The sequence below is a fragment of the Phyllopteryx taeniolatus genome, chromosome 6 (assembly GCF_024500385.1).
Source record: "Phyllopteryx taeniolatus isolate TA_2022b chromosome 6, UOR_Ptae_1.2, whole genome shotgun sequence".
In the NCBI taxonomy this organism is placed as follows: Eukaryota; Metazoa; Chordata; class Actinopteri; order Syngnathiformes; family Syngnathidae; genus Phyllopteryx; species Phyllopteryx taeniolatus.
This window is the reverse complement of record NC_084507.1, coordinates 3,088,771-3,113,184: the sequence shown is the minus strand read 5'-3', so window position 1 is coordinate 3,113,184 and position 24,414 is coordinate 3,088,771. Positions and strand designations below refer to the sequence as shown.

Genomic DNA, 24,414 nt, shown 5'->3' with positions numbered 1-24,414 from the left:
GAGGATCCTGTTCGTGGACTTCAGCTCAGCGTTCAACACCATCATCCCTGAACTCCTTTCATCCAAGCTTCTCCAGCTCAGCGTCTCACCTGCCATCTGCCAGTGGATTTACAGCTTTCTGACGGGCAGGACACAGCAGGTCAGGCTGGGGGAGGCCACCACATCCACACGCAGCATCAGCACTGGGGCGCCCCAAGGTTGTGTCCTCTCTCCGCTGCTCTTCTCTCTCTACACGAACGACTGCACCTCAGCGAACCCGACTGTCAAACTCCTGAAATTTGCAGATGACACCACTGTCATCTGCCTCATCAAGGACGGTGACGAGTCTGCATATCGACAGGAAGCGGAGCGGCTGGAGCTGTGGTGCGGCCGACACAACCTGGAGCTGAACACGCTCAAGACTGTAGAGATGATCGTGGACTTCAGGAGGCATCCTTCGCCACAGCTGCCCCTCACGTTGTCCAGCTGCCTTGTGTCAACCGTCGAGACCTTCAAGTTCCTGGGAATTACAATCTCCCAGGACCTGAAGTGGGCGACCAACATCAACTCCGTCCTCAAAAAGGCCCAGCAGAGGATGTACTTCCTGCGGCTTCTGAGAAAGCACGGCCTGCCACCGGAGCTGCTGAGACAGTTCTACACAGCGGTCATCGAATCAGTCCTGTGTTCTTCCATCACAGTCTGGTTTGGTGCTGCTACAAAAAAGGACAAACTCCGACTGCAACGGACAATCAAAACTGCTGAAAGGATTGTCGGTACCCCCCTACCCACCCTTGAGGACTTGCACGCTGCCAGAACTAAGACAAGGGCGTGCAAAATCCTCTCGGACCCTCCCCACCCCGGTCACCGGCTCTTCCAGCTCCTTCCCTCAGGTAGGCGCTACCGATCATTGCAAACTAGAACTAGTAGACATTCCAACAGCTTCTTCCCTCTTGCAATCAACTTCTTAAACAGCTAACTTACAATTCCATTACAACAAGCTGGCAATTATTTTTTTTTTGACTTGAGTTCGTTGTCACATTTCTGTGGGGCCAATTATGTATTACTCGTGCACTCACTGTAGTTGTCTCGCCGTGCTGCACTATTTGCATATAGTGGCCACTCATGCCAGAGTAGCATCTGCTCCATTTGCACACTGATTGAGGAGTATCTGTAACATTTGCACAACCATTGTCCCAGATTATCGCACTACTCGTCACTTTAAACCGCATACACTCCTTGAAGTCTCAGTGCCCTTTGCACAATGGTCATTGCACCGGACTATTGCGATATTAGCCATTCGAACTGCTCTAAGTGCTAGAGGACTCTGCATCTTTTTGCACAATTGTTGTTTGTTGTTGTTTTTTGTCAATGTCTTTATGTCTCCAAAGTGTTCTGTAAATTGACTGTTGTACTAGAGCGGCTCCAACTACCGGAGACAAATTCCTTGTGTGTTTTGGACATACTTGGCAAATAAAGATGATTCTGATTCTGATTCTGATATAACATGAGTTTGAAGTCCAGGGTATTTTTGTAAGCACGAGATACAAAATTGTTGTCTGATTTTGAGGGCGCCAACATACCTCACACAGTTATAATAGCATTGCTCCAGGTTGCTTTGGAGACGCCGCCACACAACTCGTGTACTCGCGGACCTCCGTCCCCGAGGTGAGGACAGGGCGCCACCGACTCAGCAGGCGGCGAGGACAGCTGAGTCGACAGTGCAAGCCAGCCGAGTAGCCGCGGTTTCTTTTTACTCCCACTACTTAAAAACGCGAGTGGAGCAGGAAAAGGATGTATCTGATTGGCTGCTTTACAGCACATTTGCGTCATGTTAGATCGAGCCCTGCTCCAATATTACTGGCTCCAAGAAACCCGCCGCTGCACAATGATTGGCGTACGTGGGTCCAAACATTCACTCACCATGTCGAGTCGCGCTCTGAGATTCACTCGCCAAACAAATAATTTTGTCGCATTTGGCACCTGCCGAATGTTAATTTCGGACCCTGCCCTGTTATAAGCAAGTGACCGTTCCTAGAGCTGGCCGTCCCACCAAACTGAGCAATTGGGGGAGAAGAGCCTTGGGGAGAGAGGTAAAGAAGAACCCAAAGAGGCTGTGGCTGAGCTCCAGAGATGCAGTCGGGAGATGGGCAAAAGTCGGGGCTTTATGGCAGAGTAGCTCGACGGAAGCCTGTCCTCAGTGCAAGACACATGAACGCCCCCATGGAGTTTGCTAAAAAAAAAAACACCTGAAGGACTCTAAGATGGTGAGAAAAAAGATTCTCTGGTCTGATGACACCAAGATAGAAATTGTTGGCCTTAATTCTAAGCGGCATGTGTGGAGAAAACCAGGCACTGCTCATCACTTGTCCAATATAGTCCCAACAGTGAAGCATGGTGGTGGCAGTATCATGCTGTGGCAGTGTTTTTCAGCTGCAGGGACAGGATGACTGGTTGCAATGGAAGGAAAGATGTATGCGGCCAAGTACAGGGATATCCTGGACGAAAACCTTCTCCAGAGTGCTCAAAACCTCAGACTGGGCCGAAGGCTCACGTTCGAACAAAACAATGCCCCTAAGCACACAGCTAAAATACCTAAGGACTGACTTTAGAACAACTCAGTGTCTGCTCTTGAATGGCCCAGTCAGAGCCCTGACTTAAACCCAATTGAGCATCTCTCGAAAGACCTGAAAATGGCTGCCCACCAACGTTCACCATCCAACCTGATAGAACTGGAAAAGATCTGCAAGAAGGAATGGCAGACGATCCCCAAATCCAGGTGTGAAAAACATGTTGCATCATTCTCAAAAAGACTCATGGCTGTATTAGCTCAAAAGGGTGCTTCTACTAAATACTGAGCAAAGGGTCTGAATACTAATGGCTGTGTAATATTTCAGTTTTTCTTTTTTTAATAAATCTATGGGGTGCTGTGTTTTCCTTAATGTGGAAAAAAATTAACAAATGTTTTTAGCAAATGGCTGCAATATAAAAAAAAAAGTGAAAAATTTAAGGGAGTCTGAATACTTTCCGTACCCACTGTATACTTTACAAGGTAAGTTCCTGCAATATTGTTCAGTGCCTAAGCGATTCACATATTTAGCTATGCTGATTGATTTGGCTGTTTTATTGATGTATAGATGAGTGGTATCTGAGGAGGCTGGGGTTTCTGTGACATCACCACTGTTTCATGACAAATGTGGGCTAAAGCTGCTGAATAAGGCATGCCTAAATCATGCAATATGTCTAAATGCGCCTTCAGAGAAAACTCTTGTTAATCTCTGACACCCTGATGGCTTTAACATGCACAGACGTCAGGGTAATCTGGTAGAAAGGGCGTTCATGTCCCTCTCATCGGCTCAGTTTCTGCCTCTCTACTTAACCTTTCTCATCCCTTGTTTCTCCTCTCGCATTTTTCCCACAGTGAGTGTGCCTTAAACGCTTATGATGTGTTCTAAGATTCCTTCGATCTGTGAAATATGAGGGGTAGTCGCTGCTGTTCAGCATAAATGTCTGCACAATCTGCTTTCGTCTGGACCACAGCAGGCATACCAGGATGTGTCATGTCTAGCTATTACTGTCTTTCGGTGTGTGTGCATGATATATGTGTGCACACATTCCCAGTTGAAGAAGTACACGATACTGTCCAGTTAAATGGATTTGTATTCCAAGATCATAAATTTTCTCATTAATTGCATCCATCCATCCATTTTATATGCAGTCGTATCTCAAACTCTGACCACAATCCGCTCTGTGAGATTGGACAAACTTCAATTTGTTCGACTTTGAAATAAAAAAATACCATTGGGAATAATTTATTACTGAGTCCAAAATGTTGTCATAATAAAACATTTATTTCCTGAACAATATATGTTTTAAGTGACATTTTAATGTTGGTGTCATACAAATATCAGCAGGAGTTAAACACTCCAATAATACTCTGAAAGAAACAATTAAACACTCTTTAAAAGACTCCTTTTATGAATTATTCTCAATAAGCATTGCTGGAAAGCTAGAACCTATTCCAAGTGACTGGGAAAAAAGCAGATAACACTGAATTGGTTGCACAATGAACACCTAGCAAAAGACAACCATTCACACACATTCCCAACTAGTGTCACAGAGCAAGAATCTATCCTACACTGGCTGCACAGTTGGTGCAAAAGCTTGGTAAATACAGTCTTCCTGAGATACAGTCAAGGCAATGGGAATTTAACAAATTAGGAAGTAACAACGTATCAAATCAAAATAAAAGTAGTCGTACTTCTAAAGATCGCTGAACAGAACTTGTGTTTAGTTATCCACATGGCTATTCTTGATATCCGACTGTTCAAGTGAACACACAGGTAAATATAATTTGTGTTGCTACTACAAACATGTTGATGAATGGATTGAGAACACACAAGCTGTTGTTTGAATCCAGTGTAATTTGCCTATTTCCCTCCTCTTCTCCAGAATCTCGTCCCCTTTCCATTCCTATGAAGGTAATGCCTGACACCACAGCAGTAGAGTCATTGGCAACGTCGGAGGAACAAATGAAAGAGCTCATTGGCCAAGCCTGGGATTCTGTTAAACGCCTAACTCTACAGGTAACAAACCACACCCCGCAACTCTTTTGTATGTTTGTGGCATTATCAGCAGTGATGGAATGAAATCATGATTTAGCAGTTTTGGGCGCATGAGACTAAATTTTCACATAATTCAATCAGTTTTAGGGAAATCCAAAGGATTGAGTTTTGAAAACCTGCACACGCACATTGTAAACAGTCACTCAATCTCAAGTGATTTATTTTTGCCTGTCTCGCATTGTTTAACACAAGATACACCATTCTGCAGCTGCAGCGTCTCACATTATCTGGCAGAAACAATCACAATAGTCCGTGTTCTGGTGGCTGACAGGTTGACATTACGGTTGAATGTGTTGGAGAAAAACAACAGTTTTTAGATTCTTGCATACATTTTTAAACCTCTAAATGGTCTTGCTCTGCCTTACCTCTATGAGCTACTCCATCTCTATGCCCCTGCCCCGATACCCGAGTTCAGCTGATTAGCTGCTTCTTCAGGTACCGATTCAAGGCGAAAGCTCAGAGGAAATAGAGCCTTTTCTGTTGCTGGTCCAATGCTGTGTGTGACCCCTCTGCACATTACAGAAGCCCCCCTCACTGTCCATTTTTAGAACTTGTCTTTTAAAACCCATTTTTCCTCTTTGGCTTTCAACAAGGCTTAAGACTCGTTTTATTGTTTATATTTGTTGTGTTTTGTTGTTTTAATTGATTTAAAAAATATATTTTTTTTAATCTGCGATTGGCCGGCGACCAGTTCAGGGTGTACCCTGCATCTCACCCAGAGTCAGCTGGGTGAGATGCTGAGATAGGTGCCAGCACACCCGTGAACCAATTATTATAAAGTTTTACCTTATTATGATTCTCCTTACCTTGAGGACTTTACACTTCACCGTGAACACTCATCATGTTACCCAATTTTACCTGCAAGCAACTTAAGCCTTTTCAGTTTAGGAGGAATACTGTCATCTTATGGAGAAGATGCACTTGGAGTTTCTCGTTCAGTATGCTCAGTTTTTTTTTCTCCCAGTAATGACAGTGTCTTCAAGTGGTCTTATTTAAATCGGCATCTTATTTGATGTGCCCCGCTATGCTGACGCCGATTCTGGCTGGGGAGCTTCATTCGTCCACGTTTCTTCCATAGAAGGCCTTGACAGAACGTGTGTTGGACCTGATCAGAACGTGATGGGCCAGGAGGAAGCGTACTGGCATCCATGGTAAAACGTGCGCCAAACTCAAGTGCATCTCGGGAACTCATCAGCCCCATTACCCCCGCGGTCCGTCACAGCGACTGGGATAGACCCTGAGAAACTGTCGCAAGACTTGAATACAGAAAAAAATGGCCCAAAATCCACGGTATACTACATTTTGGTGCTGCTGTGGCCGCCAGGAACGTAGTATGAATGTAGCCTAACTAATTTTGAATTTATGTTACCGGTGGTTGGCGATCCATTGCAGGACTCTGGGCCATGCTATTCTGATATCTTGGCAATTACTCCTTTTTCAACTTTTCAAATCCTAGAGCTTGTGCTTTGTCAAATTTCCAGTAGATGAAGAAGGCCACTATGTAAACCTTATAAATGACAACATTTTCATACTAATGACTCCCCTAAATTGCGCAATTGACTGAAATTTTAGTACAACATTCTTTTTTTCGGAGAGGTACCTTGCAGTGGTAGAGAATATTCACTGTTTTTATTTACTTTTGAATGAGTTTATAAAAGATAGAAGCAGTGTCTTACCAGATTTATAGAAAAGATGTCGAGTAAATGGGTGAGTCAACCTTTTAGTATAAACATGGCTTTTTAGGGATGTCTAAACAATGTAATTGTAAGTTAATGTAAAATGCAAGTAAACAGCCAATGATGCAAATCCAACAGGCTTTACTAATTCCATTTAATTCTCATTGCTGGGACCACACAAACCGATGTATGTCAAACATGAAAGAGTGCATGACGTGTGTGAATTTGGAGGGGGGAAAAAAGCTCCAATAACCCAAGTCTCATGTCAGGCCATTAAGCTGTTTACAGTACTTCCTCAAAAGTTAACTCAACCTTCTAATAGTTTGCCGAGCCCGTCATTGCCTCCACTTTCCTCTGTCCCCTTTGGCTGTACAACTGGGACCACACCAAGCACAGCAGTAATTAGGAAACAGCCTACACTGTTGACATGGAGGTAGAACTGAACCAAACCGACAACCTGACAGCTGGTACCCCAGGCCTTGGATATCTCAAAACTTAAACCACTCTATTTATTTTAGTGCCACGTAAATAGAATACCTATTGGATCACACTTCTTCTGCACATGAGGATGTAGGAATTCGTTTCTTGCATCTTTTACAAAAGAGAAGTGTACCAAAGAAATGCCTTAACAAGAAGAAAGTTGTATTTATCTTTTTGAAGAAGATTTTACTTAATATATTTTTTTCTCAACAGTGTCAGAGAAAAATTAAAGCTTATTAAAATAAGGACATGTGACTGCTGGTTATGATTTATAGGCCGCTATAAATATTGGGGCAAAGACACAATTCTCATCTTTTTCGCTCTTGACATCACCACAATAGATTTGAAATGAAAGGAACACGATGTGCTTTAACAGCAGACTTTCATCTATAATTTGAGGATATTTACATCCAAATCAGATGAACGATGTAGGAATTACAACAGTTTGTATACTGTATGTGCTTCCCAGTTTTTAAGGGAGCAAAAGTAACGGGACCAATGAACAATCATAAATCCAACTTTCACTTTTTCATAATTGATTGCAAATCCTTTGAAATCAATTTCAGCCTGAAGTCTGCAATGCATAATCACCACCAGATGTTGGATTTCATCCCTGGTGATGCTACTGCAACTGTCTTTAGTTCCTGCTTGTTCTTGGGGCATTTTGTCATCAGTTTTGTCTTCTGCAAGTGAAATGCATTCTCACAGTATGCTTCGGGTCATTGTCCATCTGCACTGTGAAGCGTCGTCGAAGCCTAAACGTCGGATACGGTCATCCTTGATAACTCATGAAGACAAACAAAATGACAGTGTAGATTTTTAATATTTCTACCGTTGCTTTGTCCTGGTCTCCTGCCAGCTGGCTTATCAGTCACCTGAACTGGAAGGAAAAAGAACTTGAATCAGTATTGCTGAATATGGAGATTGGTTACACATAAGCCCTTTTGACGACTTATTGTGTCAATTGACAGAGGTATGAGTTTCAGTTGATTCCCTGTGGATTGAGCAAACACCTCTGGCAACAGTAGCTTTTCTTCTAGCGGTGAAATGGTGGGAGTTGGCCAGCATTACAGGGCAATCATCGTTTCCTACTGTTTAGGAGTGTGAATGGCCAGCGTATACAGCCCTTTAAAATTAAAGCACGGTCATTTTGAAAATTTTTTTTTTTTTTCCCCCCTCTGGCGACCCATTGAAAACTCTTCTCTGTCCCGTAACCCACCAGCGCTGCTTTAATAGAGACTATATTGTACTTTAGAGACATTTTCTCGACTCAAAATGTAGTACAGTACTCTGAATATTCACGGTTCACTGTTCACAAATTCACCTACTGTATTTGGATATTTTTGTGCTCTGAAACGCCCTAAAATGCCGCAAGAGGCCACCTAAGCCTTGTCTAAATAGAAAAGTGGTGTCAAGGAAGTATGTTGAAGTGATACATCTCGACTAAGAGATAAGGTTTGTATGGCAAGGGGGAGCTAAATTTAGCAGGGGTTGTGAGTGGACGTTACGGAGAGTTCGCCGCAGGTGGATGTATTTGTGCACTTATGGTGCCTTTTTTTCAAAATCAAATCACCTGGAAGCCTTTTGTTTTTAAGGGTGATGTTGTAAGATGTGGTTAAAATTGTATGTAACTGTTTTGTGGAATGTTTATGATTTAACTATTAATATAGGCAATTATAAAAAATTTGAGTTGTCCCTATCCGATCATGTAATACTACACAATGCCGTGTTTCAGGTTTGTGTGCTGTGTGTGTGTGTGTGTGTGTGTGTGTTGGGGGGGGGGGGGGGGAACCTTGCCCAGAATTTCACATAATTGCTCATCATTTATTCAAACTGCAATCTATTAAGGCCAGTTTTATAAAACCTATTCGTTCATACATGAACCAAAAAAAAATAGACCACACTTTTTCCTTGCCTTATGGGGTGAGTTGGTTGACAAAAGAAAAGAGGCGGTGGGCAGGGGTGCTGGTTGGCCTGGGGGGGGAGGTTCAGCGGTGGCTCCCTGTGTTCTCCTCCAGGTGTCTGATTTTGAGGAGTGCGGTGGAGCTGGGGGACCGCCCTGAACCCCTTGGTATGGGTGGTGTCCTGTCAGTCGAGCCCTTCTCGGGTGGGCCCCTGGGCCCATCATCCCCTCTTGGCTGGGTGGAGTGGGGTCATCCGTCCCCATCGTGCTGGCACCTCAATTCCAGGACACAGCTGACATTTATAGTGCATGCGAGACAGTGTCAATTCACTTGCTTGTGTCCACAGACACACCAATGGGAGTCAGTTGCTTGGTGTGGGGCGACTCCCTAATTGCTATAAACAACTCTTACGACTTGTTCAACTTCTTGGGATGTCCCCTCACTTGCACTCCGTTTCTACAGATTTTTAGACTGTACATAGCCACTCCCACCACACTCCAGTTGCACAGCCTGGTCAACTACCTTTGTCCTCCTTTCTTCCCCTCCTGTCTCCCGCCTGTCCTATCCTACATTTTTCTGTTCTTCCCTCACAGGGTGTAGCTCTACTGTCCTGTACAAAATTCAAATCCATTGTAGTATGCATAGAATGCTTTGTTCGATTTTTCTTAGAGCTAGCTCTCTGTTCTTATTTATTTTTCCCTCTGTCCTCCCCTATCTTTTCGGTCACAACAACAGATGGTCTGCTATAACTAGTAGATAACGTAAATGTGAAGCTGTTGTCTCGTGAGAGGGATAATGTCTGCAGTTTAGAATTGTTTTAATTTGGAAAGTGAAAGGTGGCACGGTGGACGACTGGTCAGCACATCTGCCTCACAGTTCAGAGGACTGGGGTTCAACTCCCGGCCCCGCCTGTGTGGAGTTTACATGTTCTCCCCGTGCCCGTGTGGGTTTTCTCCAGGCACAACGGTTTCCTCCCACATCCCAAAAACATGCATGGTAGGTTTACTGAAGACTCTAAATTGCCCTTAGGTGTGAATGTGTGGACGAATGGTTGTTTGTTTATATGTGGCCTGTGATTGGCTGGCGACCATTTCATGGTGTACCCCACCTCTCGCCCGAAGATAGCTGGAATAGGCTCCAGCACGCCCACGTTATTTTATTAGTTTACTTGGTTTGGACCACCGCTGCACTAGATTTATTTTCATATAAAAAGCTATCATGTTGGAATACTTATACATTTACTTATACATACTTTTTTTCCCTCCTTAATGCATTGGCGAGGTATCGGATTGGAACTCAATTTTAATATCAAATCAGGTAGCATCTAATTGACAAGACAGTGACTCAAAGAGAAGTTGCTCTGTTTCTGTTGCATTTTGGGGGAGTTTTCTGATTGAATCAGTTACATTCTGCATTTTAATCAAGACATCTGTGTTCAACTTGTTGGGAGAAAAAAAGTACACAATTTACCTCTTGTGTTGGGGACAATTGTGTCTGTTTGACAAGTCTTGCATACTCTGTCACACCAGGCGCCGGCACGCACATAACCACATTTAATTATCTGTTTGCGGTAAACTATGTTGCTGATTGAACATGCACGCACTTCATTTAGTTCTGTGTGAAAGGCACAGGAGAATATACAGTATGCTGGCTATACTGTTATGTCTGTGATGCCCCAAATTTTGCAAAAACTCTTTTACATCTCCAGCTTCTCTATAGGCCTCAACCGGATAAGTGGTATGGTTGGATATTTTGATGGATGAATGGGCTGTGAGTAGCATCACAAAAACCTTGACAGCTTTGACAGCCAGCGTGAAAGAGGCTTTAGGGTTAGAGAGGCAGGTTACTCCCGAGACAGACCTTTTAATGACATGGCTGATACATTGTGTTGACATGTACACATTAGTTGAATTACCACAAAAGTTTGTCTTCATACATAAGATTAGAGTTCTCGCCTCGTCACAGTTTCCATGTCCAGTGTGCGTAATTCGATCTTTAGCCAAACTGTTCGCCTTCGCAAAGATAGATGAAAATATGCTCTCTTTATGCTTGTTTAGCAACTGGGCTTTTACAGTTTATCTATTACGTCACCAGATTTTTGGAGTCTGTCTCGCTTTTCTTTAATCATACCTCGATGCAATTTTTGATGACCAGTTTTATCCCTTTACTATCTATGATACTTCAAATGTGTAGACTTCATCACTGTAGAATACATTTTCGATTCTAGGTAGTGACTCTATTATATATTTTTTTGTAACTCATGTTTACCCTGTATAAGTATTTCCCAAATGTTCATCTCATACCTATCCATTCCTTCCTCGGTTTCCTTCCTTTCATCTCTTACTCTTTTCCATGTTTGCCCACAAGACACCCATGTTCCCACCCATGTTAATAATTGCTTGTGATCAGGACTGTGAATTTATCTCAGGAATTTAGCAATAATTCCTTCTATTTAACACATGCAAGTGTTCAATGTTGGCAAAGCAGCACGTTGCTCCCAAAACTGAAATGGGATCTACTTAAACAAAAATACTGTTGCCATGGAAAAATGCAGTAACACTGCTCCCTGCAGCTGCTGTTTATTAATGAGTAGGATTTTTTTTAGGGACAAAATGCAGAGGCATCAAAGGTAAAGTGATGGAAATGAGAAGGAAGTTGAGATGAGAAGAAGGAGTAACATACACAGAGGTTACTTTTAAGGAAGAAGTTAAGGGAGAGATCGAATAGGACTACACTGTATTTTTGGTGTTGCTCTGATGGAGCTAGCCAGATGGTTTCCATGAACAGGATTTGACCCCCAGCTGGAGCATTTTCTGCAGGCACATTACTTCATCTTCTGCACCGTCCCTCCATTTTATCATCCCTCCATTCAACACCTCATCTTCATAATCAAGAAAATCTAACAGTTTCTGAAGGATTTACAATCATAACTAATAGCACTTTGAAACACTTTGAATAATTACAGAATCATATACTCATTAACTAATAGGATGTTTACTTTTGACTTTATTTGTGACGTTTAAGAAAAATTTAAGAACTTGAATCATTTTGGTGAAAATATGTTAGTAAAATTTCTTTGAAGTATACCAGTTACATTTAGGGGTTCATGGGATAAAAACATACATAGTTTACTTAATATGACCATTGTTTGACCAGTGGTCGCTTGTAACACTGACTCTAGATATGAACATGGAAAGCTGTTTAATGTATGAAAACCTTGGGAATTTTTCACACAAATACTAGGGCTAGAGTAGGTTCACAAACCAATTTATGTCCAACTTGTTAATGCACCGCAAAGTATCGAGTAAAAAATGTACTCAGGGCAAATATAGATGTGTGTAACAGTGACTAAAACTACATGGAAAATGAAGGACCTGAATACTAACAGGTATAAGTGAATGAATTCAGTGGATATCAGAACTTAATAGGACTAGTTAATTTTTTAATATCAGTTTCCTTACTTGGTATTATACCCTTCACAGTTAGACCATCATCTTGAAGCTTGAACGTTGACATGTTCCATCACTTGCCATTTGTAACTTAAAATTAAATCATTTGCCCAACTATGTTTATCTAATTGTTTGTACATGATAAACAATGTACAACCCCAATTCCAATGAAGTTGGGACATTGTGCTAAACATAAATGAAAACAGAGTACAATGATTTGCAAATCATGTTTGACCTATATTGAATTGAATACACTACAAATACAATATATTTAATGTTCAAACTGATAAACTTTATTGTTTTTAGCAAATAATCATTAACTTAGAATTTTATGGCTGCAACACGTTCCAAAAAAGCTGGGACAGGGTCATGTTTACCACTGTGTTACTTCACCTTTTCTTTTAACAACATTCAATAAACGTTTGGGAACTGAGGACACTAATTGTTGAAGCTTTGTAGGTGGAAGTCTTTCCCATTCTTGCTTGATGTACAGCTTCAGCTGTTCAACAGTCCGGGGTCTCCGTTGTCGTATTTTACGCTTCATAATGCGCCACACATTTTCAATGGGAGACAGGTCTGGACTGCAAGCGGGCCAGTCTAGTACCCGCACTCTTTTACTACGAAGCCACGCTGTTGTAACACTTGCAAATGTGGTTTGGCATTGTCTTGCTGAAATAAGCAGGGGCGTCCATGAAAAAGATGTCGCTTGGATGGCAGCAAGTGTTTCTCCAAAACCTGTATATACCTTTCAGCATTAATGGGGCCTTCACAGTAAGTTACCCATGCCATTGGCACTAACACAGCCCCATACCATCACAGATGCTGGCTTTTGAACTTTGCGTCCATATCAGTCCGGATGGTTCTTTTCCTCTTTGGCCTGGAGGACACGACAATTTCCCAAAACAATTTGAAATGTGGACTTGTCGGACCACAGAACACTTTTCCACTTTGCATCAGTCCATCTTAGATGAGCTCGGGCCCAGAGAAGCCGGTGGCGTTTCTGGATGTTGTTGATAAATGGATTTTTCTTTGCAAGTAGAGTTTCAAGTTGCAGTTACGGATGTAGTGCCGAACTGTACTGACATTGGTTTTGTGAAGTGTTCCTGAGCCCATGCGGTGATATCCTTTACACATTGATGTCGGTTTTTGATGCAGTGCCGCCTGAGGGATTGAAGGTCACGGGCATTCAATGTTGGTTTTCCGGCCTTTGCCGCTTACATGCAGTGATTTCTCCAGATTATCTGAACCTTTTGATGATATTATGGACCGTAGATGATAAAATCCCTAAACTCCTTGCAATTGTACATTGAGGAACATTGTCCTTAAACTGTTCAACTATATTCTCATGCACTTGTTCACAAAGAGGTGAGAGTCCCCATCTTTGCTTGTGAATGACTGAGCAATTCAAGGACGCTCCTTTTATACCCAATCATGGCACCCACCTGTTCCCAATTAGCCTGTTCACCTGTGGGATGTTCCAAACAGGTGTTTGATGAGCATTCCTCAACTTTCTCAGCCTTTTTTGCCACCTGTCCCAGCCCCAACGTGTTGCAGCCATAAAATTCCAAGTTAATGATCATTTGCTAAAAACAATAAAGTTTAAATATCTTGTCCTTGTAGTGTATTCAAATAAATATAGGTTGAACATGATTTACAAATCATTGTATTCTGTTTTTATTTGTTTAACACAACGTCCCAACTTCATTGGAATTGGAGTTGTAAAGTCAACATTTTAGATTTTTAGATCAACATTAAGGTTGTTTATATTTTTATTCAGGTTTAACTATTGCCATTTTTTTACTGCTCAAACCCTAGATGTACCTTTTCAGTGTTATGCTTTGTCAGTTGGAAGTACACACAAAATTGTTTATGAAGAACAGCATGTACGTAACTTTGACTGGGCTTTATGCCAGTCAAACACATTTCCAGTTACACACACCATGGCATTCCAGAGTTTCAACATGTATTTCAAATACCAATCTTTGACTGAACAATACTATGATTTCAAAACGTTGACACATAGTTCTGAACACAATGTCTCTACAGAAGTCAGTGTTAGTAAACGATAATACAGCCATTTAGACCTGTGCGTAATTTTGACACCAGCGGTCTTTGCCAGTGGCCATGTCATGTTACAAGCACCAGTAACAATCCACCACACATCATCGACATTTTTATCAACAAAGTGAATCATATGTTTTGATCAAAGATAGTTAAAAAAGTTTGACAGGAGGCCTTTATAATCGGAACCGAATCCAAGTTTAATAATAAGGATTAAAGTATGAGCGTAATCATGACCACATCCTCAACACTGCTGTGAGTCGTCAAAATTACCAGCGAGTCTGTAGTGCCGTCAGGAAACACAGAAAACAGCCTGTGCACTAGCGATAGAAAACGGTCGAAATTCACCAATCATTTCTCCTTCAACGAATCAATGACTGCTGAAATGTCACACTTCATGCTGGTCAAAAACCACAAACATGCATTTGACATGGTTTATTCCAAAATAATTGGGGGTGGAAAATTCTTGATACAATATTATTTTATATCTACCTGTTGATACCTGATTACTGACGATACTGTTGTGTGTTACTATTTGATGCCTTTTAATGTATTTTGCCGTTAATAATGGCTCGTAACATTTCACCACATCCGTGGAGTAACCCATATATTTTTTATTTTTTTCCAGAAGTCGACTCAAGTAAAGCAGTAACACCTTTGGACACACTGATAATTTCATAGCCATGATTGATACAAACACCTTTGACTTTGTTTCTGGGCTACACTGGATAAGTGCTTACAGTATCCTCTTGATTGACCAACTGAAACACAGACACTTTAGAGCTCTGAGACCTGGCTTAATTTGAAGGAAACTTTTTCATAAAAAGTACAGTACTGACACAAATTTATCGCTCTATAAAAAAAAATAAATAATTAAATGTGTATTTTGGAATCCTTGTGTGGAAGTGAATCTGGACAATTTTTGTGGCATGCATCCACACTTTGCCTTGGGGTGTAAGAAGATGAAGCCTTGCCAAACATAGGTCTGGTCAGCTCAGCTGAGGATTCCGTTTGGCTTGCTGTATTCCATCGCACTTCATAAATCAGCGATGTGCACTACAACACAATTCATTCCATCCATTTTCAGTACCTCTTGTCCTCATTAGGGTCACGAGTGATCCATAGCATATCCCAGCTCTCTCGGCAAGAGGCGGGGTCCACCCTGTATTGGTCGCCAGTCAATCATAGGGCACATATAGACAAACAACCATTCACATGCACATTCACACCTATGGACAATTTAGTCTCTATTTAACCTAACATGACATGCGTTTCAACATGCAAACTCCACCCAAGCCGAGATTCAAACCCAGAAAGTGTGGGGCAGACGTTTCACTGTGTTGTCCCCCATTTCACTCCATTTCTAGTTCAGCCTTACTACCCTATCACCCAGTAAAAGGAAAATGTCTCTGTCTGGGCACTTTAGATTTAAAGCCTTTAAGGGCATCCTCTGGCCTAATTTGGCTGAGGCTACCCCTTTGAATGCATCTGTACTGGCTCAGTATGCCAAAAATGGTTGTGAGTTGATTGTTTGAGCTCAAAGGGTGGGATCAGCCGATGCAGGCCAGGCCAGCCGCACTCTAAGGCCACTGTTGGATCAATAAACGTAGCGATCAAAGTTGCAATTAACCCACTGCGCTAACACAAACATCTAGGCCAGCAGAAACAAACAAAGCCTTCATGTCACCTAAAGCGTTTATTTTTGCAGATTTCCACCTCAGCCAAGGAGACCTCCAGTGCTTGTCAGCTTCTGTAAGCACTGTTAGAAGAGAGGAATGTGGGGCTTCAGGGATGGCTGACGGCTTTGCTGTGCTCCTGTGCCAGGCCACAAGCTTATTGCTGGTGATGGCATGCGGCCGAGAGCTAGCCTATTTCTTGTCAAAGGGCATCAGCCTTTCTCACAGTATTTTAGAAGCGAAGCAGTTTATTGAGGTGGCAACAAATGTGTGCGTATACATCCACACACCACAATGCACATCTGCACAGTTTCATCTTTAAATACACACATTAATCATCTACATTTCTAGAAGACACTATTTACACTAGTTTAGCCACTATTCCAAATGTGTTTTTGGATACAGCTGGAAATGCAGGCTGTCCAGAAAAACGGGGAGCAAAAGGTGAACGGTGGGCGGGGTGCCCAGAGAGATATTCGGGGGATGCTCCATGAACCTTCTGTTCATCCGACCAGCCACTTCGGAAACACTGTCCCGTCTGGTGCAGGCACAGGAAGATTACATTTGGAGAGGTTTCAGGTTTTCAAAAACAAAAGGATGTGTTTTTCCGTTCACTGCCGATCCCCCCAGTGAGATTTTTCTCCTCCTGAGTTGCAAATGTTTTCACCGGGGATGCAAGGAGGGTGTTTCTAATTTCCTTTCGTACAGCTCTGTGTATCTGGTTGTGAATAGCTTTTTTGCGTGTGTATGCAGTATGTGTGAGATTGCAAAGTGTTGGCAAAGAATTAGAGATCAATGTCAGATAAGTCAGTGAATGTGTAACTGTTTAATTAATTTATTTTTTGTCTCTATGTGGACACTCTGTCCAATGAGAGTTTATGGTTTCTAGGTGTTAGGAAAGAGGTTTTCAAACTGCCGCTATATGAAAGCAGTTGCCAATTGATCTGACCATATATATACACACTGATTATACCACAGGTTAAATGTCTGTCTTAATTTTATGCCAGGGCTACGACAGAAATGATTTTTAAAAAGTGATTAATCAGGGTGATTTGTCAGGTAAACAAATACATATATGAATTCATTATTCAATAAAGGTTAAGTATATTTGACAGTAATTTCTCATTGAAAACCGTTGTAAATGCTAACAATCCTAATGTATGTGCAAGTCTGCTTCTGCAGTGGTAAAAGGAACCAAAAGCATAACACAGAAAGATAAGATGGCTCGAAACTTGCTGGTGAAAATGGGTAAACATACAAGGTATGAGTGTAAGCTAGTAGTAAATTTTTAATAAACCATTGGTGACAGACCCCAAATGCCTCCTGTGGTTGTAAGGAGGATGGTCATATCCTTTAAACGTATGTCTGTTTGTGCCTTAGCTTCCTTTCTGGTGGAAGCTGCTCTGTTTGAACTAGATAACTATCTTCACAAAGACTCAAGGGGGAAATGATAGACGAGTCAGAGGATATGCTCTCACTCCTGCTCATTGACGGAGGAAGTAAGGGACATTTTGTAGGTGGTGGTGGCAGTGGTTGTGAAAGGGGAAAGTAGGGATTTGATTTGATTCACTCGTGGCTGGAATTGTAACACTATTTGATGGAGTAGAGAAGCGATTAAGAATAAAAGTGAGCAGAACTTGCCACAAAAAAGACAAACCATTTTGAGCTCTTTGATGTGATGCCAGGCTTAAAGGGAAGGAGATACCGTACTAAAAGAGGGAAAAAAATGCAATTTAATTAATATACCCAACAACTGGATATACTTCTGTTTTCTTTGTGTCTCTTTTCTAGTAGTATTTATTCATTACAGACCAGCAGATGCTGGTGCTGTGATCCAGAATCCAGACTGAGTTAGTGCCTGATTGATTACAGATCAAAGTGTAAGAAGACCTTCTTACCTTCTTACACTGCTTCGTTTGAAGACTTAAAATGACGGGATCAGGGCCTAAGCGCGAGGATAAGCAATAGTCACCTCTGAAATAGTCTGGAGGCTGTCACTCAAAAGTGACATTCGTTTTAACTCTTTGGGGCAGTTATAAGTTGAACAGACTTGTGTTTGTTTGTGTGAGTTGTTTAACTTAGCTGATAGTCAGCTTTGTTTCATTATAGGGCTGCATGATTATGACTAATAATCACTATTTTTTTTAATCAAAATTGTAATCTCGATTATTAATCACGATTATTCCTCGTTAGGGAAAAATCTTGATTTTTTTTTTTTCATTGCACTACTTCTTAACTAACAGTTTTCAGTTTGAAATGAATCTTTAAATAACAATGAATGATAGACAATAAAAAAATTCTACTTTCGCAAGGGCTAACTGAATAAATGTGCTGTTACAAAGTGCAATCACTAATTGCAACATAATGGAAGCAAATACAGTTCATGCATAGAAGGCAATAACATTAGGGTGCAAGCACTGACTTTTCATTTGAAAATCATTTGCCTATCGAGCAAAGAGATCTGTGGATGACGCAGTGCACTTCATCCTGGAACAACTCGACAGCGCAAGGACCTACACGAGGATCCTGTTCGAGCTCTGCATTCAACACCATCATCCCCAAACTCCTCTCCTCCAAGCTTCTCCAGCTCAGTGTCTCGCCTGCCATCTGCCCTCTACTCTTCTCTCTTTTCTCTCTCACGAACGACTTCACCTCAACGCACCTGGCTGTCAAACTCTGACGTTTACACCACAGTCATCAGCCTTATCAAAGATGGTGACAAGTCTGCATATCAACAGGAAGTGGAGTGGCTGCAGCTTTGGTGCGGCCAACACAAAGTGGAGCTGAACACGCTGCAGATGATAGGGATGATCGTGGATTTCAGGAAACATCCTTCGCCATAGCTGCCCCTCATGCTGTCCAGCTGCCTTGTGTCAACTGTCAAGACCTTCAAGTTCCTGGGAATTATAGCCCAGCAGAAGATGTACTTCCTGAGACATCTGAGGAAGCATGGCCTGCCACAGGAGCTGTTGAGGCAGTTCTACACACCAGTCATTGAATTGGTTCTGTGTTCATCCACCACAAAGAAGAAAAAAAACAGACAGCAACGGACAGTCAGGGCTGCCAAAAAAATTACCCACCTACCAACTCTTGAGGACTTGAGCAGGCTGCCAGGACTAAGACAAGGGCATGGAAAATCTTCTTAGACCCTCCACATCCTGGTCGCCACCTATACAGCTCCTTCCCTCAGGTTGGCGGTATCGAACAATGCAAGCTAAAACCATCAGATATTCCAACAACTTCTTCCCTCTTGTTGTTAACTTACAATTACAATTTCATTGTAACATGTTACCAATTTTGCACATCTCTGTCGTGACATTTCTACATTATTAATAGACTCACTGTTTAATCACGCTACACAATTAGCATACTGTTGTTGTTGAGTACTGGCCACTTATTTGTTTGAGAACTCTCTGCACCATTTGCACAATTGTCACTGTACCAGATCATTGCACTATTAGTCACTTTAAATTGCTAATCTACTTTGCTGGAGGACTGCATCATTTGCACAATTGCCATTATATCAGCATCATCACACAAATGGTCCACTTTTATTGCTCAATGACTCGCCTGAGAGCGCTGCCTGGAAGTCATTATGTGTATATGTACATGTATGTTTTGTCACAGTGGCTGTTTTTTTTGCCATACTAGAGTGGCTCCAACTACCGGAGACAAATTCCTTGTGCGTGTTAGACTATATTTGGCCAATAAAGCTGAATCTGATTCTGCTATTCTGGATAGCTTTCAAATATGTCAACTGTGTGTTTAGGAAGATATTCTTAACGTATGCCTTGTCTATACAACAGTGGTGACAACTTTTCTAAATGTGATCTCATTATCACACCTCTGTTGTAGTTGCACATTTCTCAAGTGCACCGCTGTTGCACTCCTACTTCAGGGGTAAAAAAAAATCTGTTTAACAACTAGTAACCAGTTGTTCATTTAAATTTGCTCCATAATGTAGTGGCAGTTAACCCTTCAATTCAGTTTTATATCTAACACTGTATTTTATATTACCGGTATATGGCCAACTGACGTGTTAGTTAGTCATTGTGCTTTATTTGTTTATGGCACTTTGTCTCTGGGCACTTGTCTCCCTTTTGAGGGTAAAACGTAAGTGATTTTGATGTAATTTATTATTTATTAGAAGGCTGGGTTTAAAGTTTAAGTCTCCAGGAAATTAAAATAAGTTCGTGTCCTCTGAAGCAATATTTACGCAGTTAAGCTGTGGCACGTGTGACTTCATATGGAGTTGATTGGTTTAAAGCTTACTTAATATAGAGTTCCTGATCAAAAAGGAAGTCATTCTGTCAATTGGAATGGTTTTGACAGTATTGGATACGCGTGCAGACTCACTGACTCTGACGTTGTCTCGTTGTTTTCCTAAATCATTCTGTCGTTCGACGTATTAATTAACTGTAGAAATTCCAGGCTCATTTTTTTGCTTTATTAAATTTCACCTTAACATTATGTCATGTGGTAAATGTAATTACAAATCATATTCTATTTGCTTCACAAGTGAAGCCTTTATTGATATGTACATTTTCATTGTCGCACCTCTTCCCAACAGAAGACTAGAATCCCAATTACTCCTTGTACCCGAGTTATTTTCAGAGGCAATGTATTTCTATATTACCCCGAACCACTGAGGACAGAGTTGGGTAACAAATATTCCACACAGCAATTACACTCCTGAATTTAAGCTATTTTTTGTGCCCATTTCTAATTTTAGAATGTTCCTTTAGCATCACTTGGAAATCCTGCCCTTCCATGCGTTGGCCCTCAAATGATTATTAATTTTCCACTATTCTATTATGGACACAAATTTGTGAGTGGCTCTTGAGTCTAGTTTCATGTGGCAGCTGTGGGCCTCACGCCCTTAGCATCTGATGGAACAAAACTTCGGTCATCCTGGCATCGTTAGTTTCCTGTCCTGACATTGTGCATGCGTTCTCTCTCAAAAAACATACACAAACCTGACATGCCCATCACCTCATACTAAAGAGACATACTCATACAGGCTAACTTCTTCCATTCTTTTGTTTATTTACTTGTTACCGAGCTGTTAAACATAATTGTGGGGAATACCATACTTAACCCGAGACAACCTCAACTGAACTGTTATACCTTTAGTTGAGACACAAAGCCCACACACCCATTCTCTGCTCTTTGTACTGAGTGCAAGCCACAGTCATTGTATTTCCACTGTGCATGCAACTACATAATTACCCTTAACACAAACAGTGGATTCCCCACAACTCTTCCAAACTCCTTTCTATCCCCGCTAGGATTTTTATCTGCAGCCTTTGCTCACAGCATGTCTACATGGACTTTCCATCTGGAATCAATGCCTGGTCATGGAGAGAGATCTATATGCCAAGCTTTGACCTTGACCAAAGGACTGATGCACATTTGGGCTGGGCGATGGCGTAAGATGGATATAGAGTCAGTCAGGGAAAGGGATGCTGTCAGTGGTTTGGCTATGCTCAAATTAATGATTTATTTGCAACATTTTGACCTCAGACTATTTCTGTCGTTGGATCTGTCAGCTCTGTCAGGTCTTTCAGGTTTGTTCGGAAAGTGCATGTTTCCCTCTCTCTGCTTATGAGTGAGACACAAGTCAAACATGAGACCACAGTGGATTCATGGACAGTTTTTTGAGGTAAACCACAGTGACCTGTTGTTAACAGTAGCTTGGAAAATAGGGTGAATGATAGCCAGTCAGCTATGCGGGCTTCCAAAATTAGGTTCATGACTGTTCAGTTGACATTTTAGCTTATGCTGTCCCTCAATTCCACGTGGATTGCTGGGGTAAGGAATGCAGAATATTTACATTATGCATAGAAATATACAATTGGAATTGAAACAACCATTACAGAAGCCTCAACTGGCGTAGTCATTTTATTTTCGTCATATTTCTTAGCAATATTTGTCTTGATTCAGTTTCAGCCAGTAACTGTTGCCTTTTGCAGTTGGTATTGGTTACATTAAGTTTTGCTGAGGAATCTCCACATTCTTAAAACTTGAATTAATCAAAGCACTGGCAAGACACTGACTTTCATTTCAGTCTTTCAAATTTGATTTGTTGAACAATATTTCCTTATTCCACACTTCAAGATTTTCAGTAGCTGCTTGTTCTGATCCTCAGCATGTATATGTAATTGACTGTTATTCTTACCTATCAACTCTGTTCATTTCATCGACTTTTCTCAACAAGTATAACGCATATGTGGATGCAAGTACAATTTGAATGTCTGTCGTTTAATGCGAGATGTTAATTACAGTTTCAGCATCCAGAATATTGCAAAGGGGAAATTATTTTTGACCAATATTGAGATCCGTTGTAAACACACAACATGAGAGCATGGACAAACTAAAACTATGATCTAGGTTGCATGCATACCAAAAAAATCCTTGTTGCTGTAAACACAATGGACAAAATACTATAAATCCATATTTGCTGGTGCGATACTACAATTATGTACTTTATGTCGCACGATATACAATCTATGTCAGATGAGCGTTTGCCCCAGGCAGCCTGAAGGGGCCAACGTGAGTAAGAATCCTAAACCTTGCAGTTTTAGTATGCTTGCGTTAACTATTTACAGTAACCCTGCTAACATCTGCAGTTGTCTCAGTAGTGTAAATGTATTTTCTTTCTGCGTTTAAGAGGATGTAAATGCAGATGCTTTATGTGCTCTCAAAACTACATTTGAAGAAAGAAAATGGAATACGAAACTGCGTTAGAGTAAGATTAACATCTTTCCCATCTTTATCGTTTTCTCTTATGTTTACCCCATTTCATTCTTTTTGTCTGCTCTTCTGTCAGTCTCGTGGAATTTGTATGTCTCAATCTTGCCTCTGTGTGCAGAAAATGTAACATAATTGCTTTTGTGCTTCTCTCACATGAATAAACACTCACCACAATAACAGCCCAAGGCAGTATAGTCTTATCATTTGTTGGTGTGGATGTTTGTAATTATGAAATTTATGCTGAGTATTGTTTATATTAATGTTATGTATATGAAATGTGCTATGCCATGGACCTTGCATGCAGTCTCTACAACATTTTGAGGTTAAGAATGGCAAGCAGTGTGCTAGTTTACATAAGAAGGCACGTTCACTCCATACTTGCTGTTCTTTATATGATTGTTTTTGTCAGGGGAGAGCGGGTAAATGGAAAAGGACCCCAAGGCAGACAACGAGCCGTAGAACGAATGAATACTACTAGTACTTTAATAAACAAAAGGCGCACGATAAACGTGGACACAAAGTTCAACCAAAAGCAACGACGAAAAAGGCCGTCGTGAGCCGAGTTACTCAAAACAATAACAACTATACTGTGCGCTGGTGGATGGAGCCGCAGCGAAATGGAGTATCTAACAACAATAAATCCTACACAAGGATGTAAGCAAAACTACTCAGAAAACAATTGTAAAAATAGCACAAGTAGGACGTACCACTGAACAGTGGGCAGGGAACTCGAGATTCTGAATACTAGGAATACAAACTAGGCAATGGCAGTATGCAGGACCGTATGATCTGACAATTCCTTTCTGCTCCTGCTGGGCTTTAAACCAAATGAACAGCAACACCAATTTAAGACCATAACAGTTTTATATTAAAGGCCTGTGATTGTTTTTTATGCAAATCCTTACTGTAATTATGACTTTGCTATTGCGTTAGCATAGCTTAGTGAGACTACGTTCCGAGTTGTTTCGTCGCTGCCATAGGAATCAAAGTCTGTCGTAAATTGAGGAAACTACAACATAACAATCATTCCTACTTATCTAAGACAAATATAGCTACGTCAATTTTAAACGGAAACTTTCACATAAAAATGGAAACTTTATTAATGGCCATCTTGTTCATGTTCAAACTTGTTGACATTCTGTGCTTGTCTACAGCTTAAGAATAGTTATTTAATTTCCTAGGAGGTGAAATTCATTTGTAATATAATTACATACATCTGAAAATACACATGCAAAGTCAACAACCTCTTGCCTTCATATACAGTAGGTAGAGGGGTAAGCAGAGTGAGTCAATCATCTGCACTTTCACAATTCTGTTTTTCCATGTGTTGGTTATGGGCTTTATTTTGGACCGATGGCTTGAAAATGTTCTTTGTAACCTACACTTGGTTGATAACTTTCAAAAAACTTAATTAGCATATCCCTTAGATATATATTTTATGCTATTGTTGTTAGTAATGTTTCTCATTTATCTAATTGAAAGTTACTAACTTGATCATCATGAGCCATGCGTTCCACTGTGTTTTCTCTCCAGTTGGAGCTGCAATCATGTTGTGTGTTCCTGCCCAATGACAGCCTTCCATCCCCAAGCACTATCATCTTTGGTGACATTCCTGGTACAGTGCGTAGTTGGTACCACAACCAAGCATCTATGCCAGGAACCCTTGTGGTCTGCCTGCCCCAGATCAGTGTCCTCAGTGCTGGGCACAAGTACATTGAACCGGTGCAGGAGCTCCCATTTGTGGTCTCCAAGCCCATCCTGGAAGAAGGTAAGTTTTCACAATGTATGCTATGAAATGCATTTAAAAACAATCT

The 24,414-nt window shown here is 41.2% G+C and overlaps 1 protein-coding gene across 7 annotated transcripts in view; it reads left to right on the top strand.

The window, feature by feature from the left end:
* The window catches only part of LOC133479384 (intermembrane lipid transfer protein VPS13B-like), a 489,205-nt gene that overhangs the window by 218,927 nt on the left and 245,864 nt on the right, over positions 1-24,414 (top strand). For all 7 annotated transcript variants that reach the window (XR_009788936.1, XM_061776308.1, XM_061776310.1 and 4 more), the window contains 2 exons: positions 4,429-4,562; positions 24,134-24,368. Coding sequence is in view for 6 of the 7 variants with exons in the window: in XM_061776308.1 (XP_061632292.1) it covers positions 4,429-4,562; positions 24,134-24,368 (369 nt within the window). In the remaining variant the exon portion in view is untranslated. The remainder of the gene's footprint in view (positions 1-4,428; positions 4,563-24,133; positions 24,369-24,414) is intronic.